This window comes from Sinocyclocheilus anshuiensis, unplaced genomic scaffold (assembly GCF_001515605.1).
Source record: "Sinocyclocheilus anshuiensis isolate Anshui unplaced genomic scaffold, SAMN03320099.WGS_v1.1 scaffold122, whole genome shotgun sequence".
In the NCBI taxonomy this organism is placed as follows: Eukaryota; Metazoa; Chordata; class Actinopteri; order Cypriniformes; family Cyprinidae; genus Sinocyclocheilus; species Sinocyclocheilus anshuiensis.
Window position 1 is genome coordinate 53,054 of NW_015544153.1, and position 15,523 is coordinate 68,576.

A 15,523-nucleotide genomic window follows, 5' to 3' on the forward strand; every position below is an offset into this window, starting at 1 on the left:
TATATATATATATATATATCAAACATATAAAATATAAAACATTTACAAATTACTTTGTTTTGCTCAACATATTTACCTTTGACAGCGCAAAAAATTAATTTTGTAAAATCTTTTAAATTTTGTCTCATTTGAGGCCCACTAGTGGTTTTTGGACACCAGTTTGAAAAACCCAATCATTTAAATTTTTGGTCTCTTCTCCAGATCCATGTCGTAATGGTGGTACGTGTGTTGATAAAGTGGGCCGGTTCTTGTGCGAGTGCAGAGCTGGTTTCTATGGCGAGCGCTGTGAGGAGGAGGTGGACGAGTGTGCTAGCAATCCCTGCTGGAATGGAGGTCGCTGCACTGACTACGTGAACAGCTACACATGCCAGTGCCCGCCTGGCTATGACGGCATCAACTGTGAACGTGATATCCCAGATTGCACTGAGACGTAGGTTTTCCATATAAATTATACAGGTATTGTTGTATTTCATTGTATCATATATATGTTTATCCATTCACTCTTACTCCATAGCTCTTGTCTCAACAATGGAACGTGTGTGGATGGAATAAACCGTTTCACCTGCCGCTGTCGGCATGGTTTTTTGGGTCAGTTCTGCCAGTTTGAACTGAACGAGTGTGACTCTCATCCCTGTAAAAATGGTGGCACCTGCATAGATGGCCTGGGGACCTTCCACTGCACCTGCCCACTGATGTATAATGGAAAAACCTGCGAGGTAAAAACTGTCCATTCAGTCCATTAGATTTTACAGCCACACGGTCCGTTGTTCCTCAAGGATTAGATGTTGAGTTAAGCCTATATTCTGGACTATCTGCTAATTAATTGCCATTAAAACATGAAATATTCTTTCAACTCAGCTAATACATACTAAACACTCAGTTGGAGTAATACAATTATTATTTTCGTGTGTTGAAATTTGGTTTCCAGTAAGCGATTGTTCTGCGATAAAGTTGGTTGATTAATTGCCCTGACATTCTGCAGTCAATGGTGAACGTGTGCAGTAAAATTAAGTGTCTGAACGGAGGTACGTGCATCCAGAAGGAGATGGATTGGAGATGCAGCTGTCAGCATGGCTGGACAGGCCTGTACTGTGACATCCCCAATATGTCCTGCCAGGCTGTTGCCAAAAACAAGGGTGAGACAGTAGACAGACTGACTAACTGTTTTGAAATGCAGCAAAATGTAATAAAGATTAAGTTGTAGGTTTGATTGAATTCTTAATGTAACTTCTGATATGCTCCAGGTGTGGTGGTGGACATGGTGTGTATGCACGCAGGGCGCTGTATCGACAAAGACAACACACACCAGTGTATGTGTCAGAGAGGTTATATGGGCAGTTACTGTGAGCTTGGGGTGGATGAATGTCTCTCCAACCCCTGTAGAAATGGAGGGACCTGTGTGGACTACCAGGGTGGATATGACTGCAAGGTACAACTGATCTCACTTTTTGTTTCAAAAACAAATCTCACCAACCCTAAACTTTTAAACAATATTATATATAGAAATAATATACAATAGAGAAATCTATGTATCTTCTAATATCTAAACCTCTCGCTTTCTCTGTTAGTGTAAAGCAGGTTATCAGGGTGTGAATTGTGAATATGATGTTGACGAGTGCCAGTCGAGTCCCTGTCGCAATGGAGGCACCTGCATTGATTTGATCAACCGCTTCTCCTGTGCATGTCCTCCTGGCACCAAAGGTATGACTGATTCTTAATGCATTATGTTTAATGGTTAGATGTTACGCTGATATGTAAATGTCCCCTGACCACCTCTTCTCTGATGTGCAGGTTTGCAGTGTGAGGTGGATGTGAATGAATGCGCCCCAGAGTTCGGCGCACGCTGTAAGAATGGTGGCCAGTGTGTGGATGGTGTGGGGCGGTACATTTGCTCCTGCCCTCCTGGTTTCACTGGAGAGCATTGTGAGGGAGATGTGAACGAGTGTCTTTCTGGACCTTGCCATCCAGCCGGCACCATTGACTGTGTGCCGCTCACCAATAACTATCAGTGCCGCTGTCGTCTCGGTTATACTGGTGAGGTCTTATTTTAGAATCATAGAATATCATACTTGCTATTTTAATTTGGTTCAAATTAACTATATTATTTTTCTTATGCACTTTTGTGCTCTTCGTCCCCCTGTAGGGCAACACTGTGAGTTAATGGTCGATCTGTGCCAGTCCAAGCCATGCCACAACAATGGCAGATGTGCCATGAACACAAGTTCATTACATGGATACACCTGTACCTGCCATCCTGTAAGTGCAGTGTTAGGATTTATATGTGTACACACAACCATTCAAATGTGTGGGGTTTTAAGGTTTTTAAGTCTCTTATTTGATCAAACAGTAAAACCAGTAAAGTTGTGAAACAAAAAAAAATTAAAATAGCTGTTATTTTTTTTTATTTATTTTAAAATTTATTCTTGTGAAGGCATAGCAGAAATTTCAGCCTCATTACTCCAGTCTTTAGTGTCACATGATCCTTCAGAAATCATTCTAATATGCTGTTTTGATGCTCAAGAAACATTTCTTATTATCAATGTTGAAAACCGTTATGCTGCTTAATATTCAGGATTCTTTGATTTAATAGAAATAAAAAAAACAGCATTTATTTGAAATAGAAATCTTATTGACCTCAAACTTTTGAATGGTAGTGTGTATGTGTGCGTGTGCAAGCAATTAAATTTTTGCTGTACTGTGAAGCATTCCCTAATTTTGGTAAATACATAAAGCCTTTATCGAATATTCACTAACTGTTCTCTGAGAGGTGAAGGATATTTTAATGACTAATATGTCTCTTACTGTGCTTTCCGACATTTCTCTTTCAACCTTTAATGGCTGCGTTAGCTTTGCTTTATTCTGTTTTGCTTGAGTGAAAATGTTTCCTTGTCTGAAGGCTGCTTATTTCTCTCCTTATTCTCATGCTTGCACTAAAGACTGAAGCTGCATAAATCAGGTATGAAGTGAAACTCTGATTCCCTCTTAACTCGTCTTTCACTCTTCTTTCACTCACTGCTGCTGTCTTACTAGCCCCCAGTCATTTCGTTGTAAGGTAGCACCATGATTTGGTTTATTTTTTCTAACGGCCTCTGTGTGGCGCTTTCAGGGTTACACTGGTTTCAACTGTGGTGATTTTGAGATCTTCTCCTGTGCCAGTTTGCATTGTCAAAATGGCGGACAATGCGTGGAGATAAAGGGTCGCCCGCAGTGCCGCTGCCCAATTGGTTTTACCGGACCGCACTGTGAGAGCATCACAAACCGCTGCATGTGTCAAAACGGTGGCACATGTATACCAGATGATTCCAACAAGTTCAGCTGCCGGTGTCCACCCGGCTTCAGTGGGTGGACCTGTCAAACGTATAGACCTTCCTGCCCATATTTGGAGTGCGAACAGCGGGCAGGAGACAAAGTATGTGACCCGCAATGTAAGAACCCAGAATGTGAGTGGGATGGAGGCGACTGTACACTACACTGGGACAAGCCCTGGAAGAACTGCACAGCCTCCGTACCCTGCTGGGACTTGTTCCATAATGGCCGCTGTGACCCAGAATGTGACAATTCAGGCTGCCTATTTGACAGCTTTGAATGCCAGAAAGGTTCATCGGCGGGCCCAAGCACTTGCAAGTATGTGTCCCATTGTATTTCTCACACTCTAGAGGATCACTGCTCTTCTTTGAGAAACTTGCAAAGATAATGCATGACAAATATTTATCCTAAAAAGATGTATATTACAGTTTTTACTGTATTTTTGATCAAATAAATTCGGACATGTTTAGCATAGACTTTTGCGAAAAACATAAAAAAAACTTGCAGACCGCAAATATATATTTTTCCATTATATGTATAATAATAAATATTTATTACCCTCATTTCTCTTTAGATATGACAGATACTGTGCAGATCATTATGCCAATGGTCATTGTAATCAGGGCTGCAACACAGAAGCATGTGGCTGGGATGGTCTGGACTGTGCCACAGATACTCCTCCCAAGCTGGCTGAAGGTACACTGGTTATCGTGGTGCTGCTGCAGCCCGAGGAGCTTTTGGGTGACCTTAAAGGTTTCCTGCGCTCTTTGGGGACACTCCTGCACACCAACCTGCGACTTAAGCTGGATGAGCATAAGAGACCTATGGTGTATCCATACTATGGAAATGAGGAAGATGAAATTCAAAACAATATTGCCACTATGAAGCAATGTGGAAAACGAGAGCTGGAGAAGGAGGTTATTGGGTATGTTCCTCACCCAAAAATGAACATTTTGTTATTTACCTTCATGTTGTTGTGTTTGTATAAATTAACATGGTTTTGGATATCTCCTTGATATATCTTTAGATCAAAGGTTCACCTGGAGATTGACAATCAACAGTGTTCTCAGCACTCGGACGAATGCATCTCCAGTGCAGACCAGGCTGCAGCATTCATAGCCGCCGAGTCCCTGAAATCGGAGCTGCCGTACCCCGTCTACTCTGTGGGCAGTAAGTGAACTACCAAAACAGGGTCATAGCAAATTAAATTGTAGTTTTCACTGTGTTGTTCTCTCTTTATAAACTTTAACCATCCTCTTCCACCTCAGGTGATAAAGATTCAGTACCCACCATGCCTCCTCTCCTGTACCTGGTTGCTGTGGCTGCAGCTATCATCATGCTGATTTTGTTGCTGGGTGTGTTGGCTGCCAAGCGCAAACGCAAGCATGGGACTTTATGGCTTCCTGATGGCTTCCTGGCAAAGAAAGACTGCAAGCGGAGGGAGCCAGTGGGACAGGATGATTTTGGCATGAAGTAAGTGTGCACCTTACTCTACAGCGTTCTCAAGATATTTGCTGCCTTCAAGTTGTCATGGGAAGTTCCTGATTAATAAGTTGGAATGATGTGACAGTGTGCTTTCAACTGATATTGTATATATTATATATATTATACATTTAACATATTATAGACTTTTTATTATTATTTAAAATGTGTGAGTGGGCAATTTCATATTTCTTATTTTTTAGCGCTTATGTGATAAAATGAATATACAGTAACAGTATGATGCTTTTAAGCAACAACAGCCAGAATCTTTTTTTACATGCTTCTGTTTACCTGTTGATTTCAGGTGGCATCTTAAGTCAATCCTTCTTCCCTTATCCTCCCCTTTTTTTCAGGAGCATGCCAAAGCCACAGGATGGAGGGTTGATGGATGGCAGTTCTACCCATCATTGGTCAGAGGAGGATAATCTAACTAAAAAACCTAGGGTAAGAGACGGTACCTCCACAGCCCTGAAGATGACCGTAACAGATCCCTTTGTTTATGATCAATCTGAATGGACCCTTCCAACCTCACAGATGGAGGATAAGCCATTGCTTCCTGTCGGAGTGGATGGAGGAGTGGACAGGAGAGAGTGGACCCTGCAGCATCACAAAGCCGCTGACATCACACTCACTCCCCCTCAAGCGGACATAGACATGGACAGCCTGGATGTCAATGTTAAAGGACCAGGTTAATAGACAGATTCTTACTTACAATCTGAGTAGATGAGGAAAGAAGATTTTTGCCCTTTTAAATTCTCTTTCATGCTTATAGATGGTTTCACTCCTCTCATGCTGGCATCTCTACGAACTGGCAGCAGCCCCGATTGTGGCAGCATGCTGGGAGATGAGGACGAGGAAAGTGGAGCTGACGAGCCTGACACAAACGTCATAACCGACTTAATTGGCCAGGGTGCGTCACTCAATGCCCAGACAGATCGCACTGGAGAGGCTGCCCTTCATCTCGCTGCACGATACTCCCGAGCTGATGCTGCCAAGAGACTGCTGGATGCTGGTGCTGATGCCAATGCTCATGATAACATGGGCCGCACCCCTCTACATGCGGCCGTGGCGGCAGACGCCCAAGGAGTCTTCCAGGTGAGGGCATGTGCTTTCACTCGTATGACTGCTAAGCCTAACTTCATACTATATTGTTCATATATCATAATATATTGTTATCCACCAATTTTTTAAAGAATATTGTCGTAATTGTTTTTTTGTTATTTGATATTTGCGTTTTTAGCTGTTCTGATACCTACTTTGGCTGCATTTACACTGCAAGTCTTAATGCACAGATCCAATCTTTTGACCATATCCGATTTTTTTTTTGACCCTTCTGTATACATTCACTTTAGACACGACTGGTATCCGATATCTGTGTTTACATAATTCCTGCCCAAAATGATAGTCAATGATTGCTTTACTATGCACATGGTAGACCCTCGGGTTTTGAATGGCCATGCTATTAAAATTATTTATATAATGCACGTCAAGTGGCCATTATTATTTGCCAGCATGGACAACAGCTGTCATGGATGTTTTGCAGCACAAAATCTGACTGAACAGATAAATAACGGTAATTTTCATTTGTTAGGCTATTTTATCTACAGCTCGTTAGAGGTGGAATTTTTAGTGAAATAAAGTAGCACCAAGATGATATTTATTTAAATGAATTCGAATTAATTAACGAGAGAGAGAGAGAGCGCGTGAAGCTTGCGAACAAGTGAAGTTATCACGTCATTGCTAAGAAATGTAATGTAGCTTTAGCGAAGTTGTATTTATCAAATTCACAGGGCATGGGTTGAAAACAGCTCCTGAATGTGCAATTTCTTACCTAGCCTATATAAAGTTTCCATCTAAATAAAATGCGAGCGCATGCACGTCTGGCAAACGTGTCCCCCTCGCATTGGGAGTTCTGTGGGGATTCGGATATGTGTGTTTAGACGTAGGTCGGATGTCCAGATTTTGGATATGTATCCAATTAAAATACACATTTGGAAGTGGCTCAGATCGGATGCAAAAAAATCGGATCTCTTGTGGATTTTTGTGTTTACATGTGTGCAACAAATGTAAATCTGTGTCAGATGTGAGCAAAAAATCTGATTTTTTTGTGCCAGTGTAAATGCAGTCTTTGTTTTTTTTAAATTTTTTATAGGAACTCCTGCTTTATTTTCTGAATATCTTTTCTGCAGGCAGTTCTTATGCAATGTGGAAAAATGTTCATATATATATATATATATATATATATATACACACACACACATTCATACATACATAGATACTGTAGTTTGCAGATATATATTTTTATTTTCTCTCTATATTCATGGTTTGTGAAAAATGTTTTCAGATTTTTTTGTTTGCACATACCAATCATTACTGTTATGTGTTTTTGAACTCCAGATTCTCATCCGTAACCGTGCCACGGATCTTGATGCCCGTATGAATGACGGCACCACACCACTCATCTTGGCAGCCAGACTGGCAGTGGAGGGCATGGTGGAGGAGCTGGTGCACTGCCATGCAGATGTCAATGCTGTGGATGACCATGGTAAGATGAAAACCCATATGAACATGCATCAAAGAAAATAACTTTGTTGATAAATGGAAAGGAAATTAATTTCAGAAATAAAAAGGACACCCTGTTTAATCTCATTGCTCTCATCTCATCCTCAGGCAAGTCGGCTTTGCACTGGGCCGCTGCTGTTAATAATGTAGACGCCACTCTAGTGCTACTGAAGAATGGAGCCAATCGGGACATGCAGGACAACAAGGTACTTGTTCATGTCTATTTGTTTATGTGTATGTTTAATCACTTTTTGAGTACACAGATGTTTTGTGTGTCAGCCAAACACTTACGTTTGGTTTGTTCTGTGATGTAGGAGGAGACCCCCTTGTTCCTGGCTGCCAGGGAGGGCAGCTTTGAAGCGGCCCAAGTCCTCCTAGATCATTATTCAAATCGTGATATCACAGACCACCTAGATCGCCTGCCTCGTGATACTGCGCAAGAACGAATGCATCATGACATTGTGCGTCTGCTGGACCAGTACAACCTGGTGCACAGCCCACACTCTGGGCCTAACCACATGGGCAATGGCGGGGGACACTCCTCTATGGTCTGTGGGACAAACGGCACAGGATTCATGATTGGCATGCGTCCAGGACCGCAGGGCAAAAAGAATCGCCGAGCAGGAGGTAAAGCAAACACTGTTGCAGCCGGGACAGCCAAAGATCTAAAAGAAATGAAGGCGAAGAGGCGGAAGAAGCCGACCGGAGGAGAGGGGCCAAATGTGGTGGCGGTGGCTGGAGCCAGCGGAAATGTTACCAAAGCAGCTGGCGGTCTCTCAGAGAGCTCGGTCACCATGTCACCTGTGGATTCGCTGGAGTCTCCACACTCGTACGCTGGAGAGGCAGTGGCCACCTCCAGCACGGTAAATTCTCCCCCTCTGCTCAGCAGCCCATCCGTGAGGCCCATGCTGCCTCCTGTGAGTCACATGTTGGGCCAGCAGCAAAGCTGGGTGGGTCTGGCCAAACACAGCTACAATGGTCACATGTTTGGCCTCATGTCACCCCACCAGATGAGTGCGGGCCACACCAGCATGCAGCAGCACCACAGCCCGGGCATGCTCACCCCGATGAACGTCACCATGAGCCGTGAACAGCTGCCGCCCATTGTCACCTTCCAAATGATGGCGGCAGGCAACAGGCAGAGCCTCCTCAAACAGGCGCAGCAAGGGCAGATGCAGGCGCAGGGGCAAAATCAGGCACAAAGTCAGCACCTGCACTGTAATCAGAGTATGATGTACCCCATGCCTGATGTGGGAATGCAGCACGGCCTGTCACATACCCTTCCGCACCCCCACGGTCACAACCACACACTCCCTCATGGGCTACCTGAGAGCCAAGCACGGCAAGTAGCATCCTATCAGCCACGCCAGAGCCCCGTGGATAAATATCCCACGCCACCTTCCCAGCACAGCTACGCTCCTGCCGGCTCCGAGGGAACCACCCCTGGTCATCCCACACACAAACCCAGCGAACACCCCTACCTCACCCCCTCTCCCGAATCGCCCGACCCCTGGTCCTCCTCGTCACCCCACTCCAACTCAGACTGGTCCGATGTCACCACAAGTCCCACCCCTCTAGGAAATCTCCACACAGTGCCCCTTTCCCGCCACACACACATTCCTGAACAAGCCCAGCGGCAGCCCCCGTCACAGGCCGCGCAGCCGACGCAGTCCCAGCAGTCACAGCGCAGCAGTGTGTACGCGTAGGAACTTGGACCTTCGAGAGTTTAATTGCACGGCTGTTTTTATTCTCTCTCTTCAGCTGTCAGGGGAGAGGCTATTTATCCTTTCTCCACCCTTCATGTCTTTATTATGCTCTGCATGTTGACTTTGAAGTTTTCATATCGTAAATTCCCATCAGCCTGGATATTTCATTGCACAGAAGCCCCGGACTAAACGGATCCTGTTAACGACCGTCTACGATCTAGGGCACTGTTACCTATGGACAATCACAGTGCCAAACTAAGGAGTCTCGTTTGTGGTTACTGTCCCCAATTTGGGGAAATTTATTTCAAGTTTTAGTCAAACCTTTTACAATTTGAAGGAAATTTTCTCATTTAATCTGCCGTCTTTCTTTGATAATTTTTATTAATATTAATTAAAAAGTCAGATATGCTTAGTTGGTACCAACCTTGAAGGGATAGTTTACACGAAAATGAAAACTATAGCATAATTTACTCACTCTTATGTTGTTTCAAACCGGTATGACTTACTTCTGTGGAGTTCAAAAGGAGATATTTTTAAAAAAATGTCTGTTTTTTGTCCATACAATAAAGTCAGAGTGGTTTAAGGTTGTTTTGGACCCCATTGACTTTCATTGTATGAAGAAAAACATTCTTCAAAAATATCTTTTGTGGTCTGCAGGAGTCATACAGGTTTGAATCTACATCAGTTTTTTTGGTGAGCTATGCTTTTAACTGATAATTTCATCTTTTTAATATGATGGGTCAGCTTTCATGTGTTCTCGGTGTGTTTTTTTTTTAGGTCAACCTGCTTTTTTTTTTGTAGTGATGAAATGTTTCTTAAATTAATTGGTACTTTTTTTGCGATTGGTAGCATGAATGTGCTACACATAGATCTCCTTCATTCATGTGTGGTTCAGAGTTAAGCTGTGGTGTAAATAGTTAAATGTTACATTTTTATGTATTTCCATGTTGTCTGTTACGGTTTATCCTCTGCCTTGCCAATGATTAAAAGAGGTAAAAGGAGGTGTGTAAATATGAATGGGATCCACTTGGTTTCTTTTAAAAAGGTATGCAGTATTCAGTGGCCGCACAAAAACGACAAGAGGTTTGAAGAGGAATTCCAGCTGCCATCATCAAGCCACGTGAGCCTTTTGGAAAAGGAAACATTGAGACGTATAATATTAGTGCTTTTTACAACATATTTGTAACCATTGTTACTATTTGATTTGTTCTGCCTTTTTTGTGTTACTGTATATTAATATTCTGAGCATGATTCTAAAGTTGTATCTTTTATTTACACGAGTTTTAAATACGTCATGTATTTTCTTCATCCTAATTACAATCAGCCTGTCTGTGCAACCACGTGGTAATTTAGAAATCATACTTTATACAATCTAAATGTGCTGTTTCACTTTTTCTGTTTTGTGTTTTTGAGCAAAGCTTTATGAAACTGATTAGTACAATCACATTTTTTAAATGTGTTTTGCACAATAAAGCCCCTGGGTCTCTTAAATGCCAAATAAACACTCATAATAGTTTTTAGAAATGCATGCATATTTTAGCCAGAGTGATGATGAAATACTGTCGAAGGTCTTATGAACGTCCGGAACGCTGTATTTGTGCAGGTGGGTGGATCAGAGATATTGTGTGTGCTCAAGGTCAATATTAAGAGTCTGCTTATGCAAATAGATTATTTTTCTATTTGGTAACAGTTGATATCCTGTAGCACTTGAGGGCCCTTCAACAGGATGATCTTTAGTGTACTAAAATCTGAGGAATTTAATGGGTGTTAGTCCACCAAATAGCAAAGCTTTTGGAGCATTGTATTTTCACCCAAATGTTATGCAAGGCTATTTTTATATGTGCTGTATATAATTTTATGTTTTTGTTTTTTTATGCTTATTGTACTTTCTTTGACTTTCACCAAATATATGCATACAGTATGCTATAATGAAGTTAATGTTTCGTCTTAGTTTTTTGTAGATTACAATTTGTGATTCAAAGGAGAAAAACAAAACTGTGTATTGGAAATAATCCAAGACAATTCATGGTTAAAATAGAGATGAAACACAAATAAAGGAAAACCTTTACAAATTGATCTGGCTAAATGTCTGAGTCTCTTTTTGTTGCTGGTACACTAAAAAACAATCTATCTGTCTGAATTTTATGTATTTATTAGATTGATTTATATTAGTGTGTCACAATTGCCCACTACTTGCAAAGGGTATTTAATAACAATGATCGAAAACGAAGACTAAAATACAAAGCAGGTGAATGCGCGCTTCTCAAAGTTTCTGTTCGATATCATTCTGTCCGCCAACCGACAGGTGGCGACAACGACTCATAATGAGGATCGAAACAACAAAAACACTAGCAAGTACTGCAAGATTGTTGATATAGATTTTCTACACTTCACTTGACAGTCTGCTTTTCATTCTTGATGAATGAGGGTATCCGGCATGGGTGGACACGTAACAGATGAACATGCGCAAGGAACACCCAGAACCTGATTTCCTCAAATTTTAGCTTAGCTGGAGTAGCTCTCGGTGTTTAGCTGTCAAATTAAGACAGTACTGAACTATTTAACTTACTGTATGTAGATTCAACTTATGTAGAACTCATCTTGAAGGATGGATATTTGACGGGGTTTTAACGATTAGGTTTGCCTCCAAACTCATAAACAAACTACAACTCTTCCGGATCTTCAGTAATCTTCAGAAAAGGTGAGACTGTGAAAATATAACGTTATGTGATATTTAACTTCCAGCTAAAAACGAATTAGGATCATAGTTTTATATTAAACGTGTGTCCTCTCTTGTCTGCTTGCTATTATGATTTGCGGTAAAATATTGACATTTAGTTTTAGAATTTTAGTCATTAAACGTTACATTTAGTTTATTAATTTAGTCACTTGTAAATCCTCTTTACAACTGACTTTATTTACGCTTAAGTTGCGGAATATTTTACGTTTTTTTTTTTTTTTTTAACCAATTCGCCCGTAAGTGATAAATATATAATTATTTACCCTCATGTTGTTTGACTTTATTTCTTTCGTGGAAACACAAAAGGAGATGTAAAGCAAAATGACAGCCTCAGTTAGGGTGAACTAGTCTATCCCTTTAAATGTCCTAAATTTAGCAAACTGCAGGGTTAATGTTTGATTTCTTGGTCAAAGATACTATACTGTGTGAACACTTCATAATAACTGTTGTTTATGGCCATTAATGTTTACAGAGCAGCTTGCTTGTCAGACCCAGCTGGGACAACATTGTATTTCAACATCTGTCTGCTCTTTGCCCCTTTCTTTCTCATGTCACCCCAGTCTGTCCTGGTCTCCTCGTGAGAGGCTGTCATCATGGCATCAGTCAAGCTGAAATACCTCTCTCTGGGGGTTCTGGTGTTCCAGACCACGTCCCTGGTGCTGACCATGCGTTACTCGCGCACCTTGCAGGGTGAAGGGCCGCGTTACCTGGCCTCCTCTGCAGTGGTGGTGGCAGAGTTCCTCAAGATCCTCACTTGTGTGGGACTCGTCTTCAAAGATCACAGTAAGTTTCATGGTGCTTCCTTTCTCCCTGAGATTGGTTTGATATCTTTTTTCTGAAAGCACCACTGTATCTTAGAAAATCATTCACCCCTTATTTTGTGGGTGACTGTAAATGCAGTGAGAAATTCAATCTCTGTGTATGCAAGATGTGTGAGACAAAGAGTTGCATTTGCATAGTCTGGTTTGCATTGGGATTTACTTCCAAAAGTTTTGTGGTACTCACCTTTCAACACAGAACAGCATCTGATGTAATGTCTCTATAAGAAATTAAAAAATATTGTATTAAAATGTCTCTGTAAGGTAGTGATTCCCAAACCTTTTTGTCATCCGAAACTCTTTGACCTAAAATATTTATTAAGTACCTCCAAAGATTTTAAGTTATTATTTCAATCATTTAATAACACATTTGCATGTTCATGGTTCTTAGATGTTGGTTATTGCTCACATGATAAACAAATAGCCAAATAAACAAATGAAATGTTATTAAGTGTTTTAATATGATTGTTTTTATTTTAAAATCCTTTATTTTAGTTTTACATTTTGTGATTTCATTATTATTAGCTTCTTGTCAACCCTTTGCATTTCGCTTCAACATGACCGAAATAGACTGAAGAAAATACAGTCAAATTTATGGTGCAGCAGTCTGTGTGAACAGTTCAGAAAACAGAAGAAGCAGTGTACCACTTTATGTAGAGAATTTCTGTCCATCCAAAAGTAGTAAGTAGATCAATAATGAATTAATTTACAGTCAGAGAAAACAAAACAGAATGTGTAATTCTACCCGTGAATTTCTTCATTGACATTGTACCTCAGATTGTAAATATTTTTAAAATATTTGATACCACTAGCCTGGAAAATTATGCTAAATCCAGTGATTACTTTTTTCTTGTAAGTGCTGATAATATCAACCTGTTCCAGTCTTCAGTGTCTCGTGATCCTTCAGAAATGATTCTAATATGCTGATTTGGTGCTCAAGAAACATTTCTTATTATCATGGTTGAGAACAGTTGTGCTGCTTAATATTTTTGTGTTTAAAAGAACATAATTTATTTGAAATTAAAAGCTACATTGGATGGAATGGCTGTGAATATGATTTATTATTTCCGGGTAACTGTAGTGTCTGTGTGAAACAGGTTACAGTGGCCGAGCACTGAGCAGTATTCTGAGACAGGAAATTCTACACAAGCCTATAGAGACGCTGAAGCTGGCAATTCCTTCAGGGATCTACACGCTACAGAATAACCTGCTCTACGTAGCACTGTCCAACCTTGATGCGGCTACCTATCAGGTAAGTCACTATCCATCCATTAGTTGCCTTATTTTTTATGGCTATCATTCTTATATATATATTTTTTTCCTGTACACTTCTAGGTGACATACCAGTTGAAAATCATTACCACAGCCCTGTTTTCTGTGTTTATGCTGGGCCGCAGGCTCGGGGTGTTCCAGTGGTTGTCTCTGCTAATTCTTATGGCCGGCATTGCACTTGTACAGGTAAAAATACCTTGATTATAAAAAAAAAACTCATTTTTGTTATAGTCTTTGATGTATTCATGTAATTCATGATTGTTTGTTTGGACAGTGGCCAGCGGACTCCCAATCAGACCCTCAAAAAGAGCAGCTGACTGCAGGCTCACAGTTTGTTGGGCTGGTGGCTGTGTTGGTGGCCTGTTGCTCTAGTGGGTTTGCTGGTGTCTACTTTGAGAAGATCCTTAAAGAGACCAAGCAGAGTGTTTGGGTCCGAAACATCCAGCTTGGTAAGTATGTTTATAAAGAAAATGGCTCGTATATTAGCCTAAACATCGCTATATTGAGTTCAAAAGTGGGTCAGTTATGCATAAAGAAATAGTTCATGCAAAACTGAAAATGTATTACCCTCAGGCCATCCAGGAATGTATTTGAGTTTGTTTCTTCATCAAAAGAGATTTGGACAAATGTAGCATTACATCACTTGCTCACCAGTGGATCCTCTGCAGTGAATGGGTGCCGTCAGATTGAGAGCGCAAACAGCTGATAAAAACATCACAATGATCCACAAGCAATCCACATGACTCCAGTCCATCAATTAATGTCTTGTGAAGCAGAAATCTTCTTTAAACTGTTGCTTTCCATCTAAAATAGGAGTGCTCTATTGATAATATTGCTTTCTCCAGTGAAAAAGCCATCTCATCTGAATCAGGAGAGAACTAGGCAGAGATCAAGCACTGTTTACAATTGAAAACAGTCAAAAACACTATTAAACAAACATGTCGGTGGATTTTAATGTGAGAGGACAACAGGGGATGGACTTTTGCGCCATAAGTGACGGTTTGATTTTAAGATACCTTGATGCATCTTTTCACTTCACAAGATATTAATTGATGAATTGAAGTTGTGACGATTACTTGTGGATAATGGTGGTGTTTTTATCAGCTGTTTGAACTCATTCTGACAGCACCCATTCACTGCAGTGGATCTTTTGGAGAGCAAGTGATATAATGCTAAATTTCTCCAAATCTGTTCTGATGAAGAAACAAACTTATCTACATCTTGGGTGACTTGGATTTTATTTTGGGTAATCTATTCCTTTAATTAGATTAAAGTTTTTAATTAGTCTTGCTGTAATGCCGAGTTCACACTGCACGATGTTAGCACGATTTTTCACTCGCCGACTGGTTTTGCGAAATCGCCGACAAATGCCCGAAATTGGAGGCAAATCGGTGCTCGTTCACGCGAGTGACAATCACGCAGTGTGAATTATCAAAGACGCTCACACTGCACAATTTTCAAACTCGTCGGATCGCCGTTGTTTTTCACACTGCGTGACTATCTAGCATTCAGTTGCTGCTGTGTTCACATTGCACGATGGATAAAAAAAAAATATATATAGCCTGCAAATTGTCTGTGAGCTGATTTCCAGCTACAAGGAGAAAAAGAAAAACAGATTATGCAGGAGGGAGATGCAG

General features: G+C 40.9%; 2 protein-coding genes across 2 annotated transcripts in view; both read left to right on the plus strand.

Annotated features, from left to right (window-relative positions):
• Nucleotides 1-9,569, plus strand: part of LOC107695243 (neurogenic locus notch homolog protein 2-like) — a 47,929-nt gene extending 38,360 nt beyond the window's left edge. Inside the window, exons 17-33 of the mRNA XM_016495051.1 lie at nt 202-430; nt 515-716; nt 983-1,136; nt 1,245-1,429; nt 1,569-1,701; nt 1,792-2,034; nt 2,144-2,256; nt 3,107-3,624; nt 3,881-4,231; nt 4,334-4,476; nt 4,575-4,779; nt 5,142-5,232; nt 5,323-5,476; nt 5,561-5,883; nt 7,186-7,333; nt 7,459-7,556; nt 7,665-9,569. Of these exons, the coding sequence (XP_016350537.1) occupies nt 202-430; nt 515-716; nt 983-1,136; nt 1,245-1,429; nt 1,569-1,701; nt 1,792-2,034; nt 2,144-2,256; nt 3,107-3,624; nt 3,881-4,231; nt 4,334-4,476; nt 4,575-4,779; nt 5,142-5,232; nt 5,323-5,476; nt 5,561-5,883; nt 7,186-7,333; nt 7,459-7,556; nt 7,665-9,056 (4,682 nt within the window). The 3' untranslated portion in view covers nt 9,057-9,569. The remainder of the gene's footprint in view (nt 1-201; nt 431-514; nt 717-982; nt 1,137-1,244; nt 1,430-1,568; nt 1,702-1,791; nt 2,035-2,143; nt 2,257-3,106; nt 3,625-3,880; nt 4,232-4,333; nt 4,477-4,574; nt 4,780-5,141; nt 5,233-5,322; nt 5,477-5,560; nt 5,884-7,185; nt 7,334-7,458; nt 7,557-7,664) is intronic.
• Nucleotides 9,570-11,352: 1,783 nt separating this feature from the next.
• LOC107695244 (UDP-N-acetylglucosamine transporter-like) overlaps nt 11,353-15,523 on the plus strand; it is a 7,329-nt gene continuing 3,158 nt past the window's right edge. Inside the window, exons 1-5 of the mRNA XM_016495052.1 lie at nt 11,353-11,757; nt 12,357-12,579; nt 13,712-13,866; nt 13,950-14,072; nt 14,161-14,335. Of these exons, the coding sequence (XP_016350538.1) occupies nt 12,390-12,579; nt 13,712-13,866; nt 13,950-14,072; nt 14,161-14,335 (643 nt within the window). The 5' untranslated portion in view covers nt 11,353-11,757; nt 12,357-12,389. The remainder of the gene's footprint in view (nt 11,758-12,356; nt 12,580-13,711; nt 13,867-13,949; nt 14,073-14,160; nt 14,336-15,523) is intronic.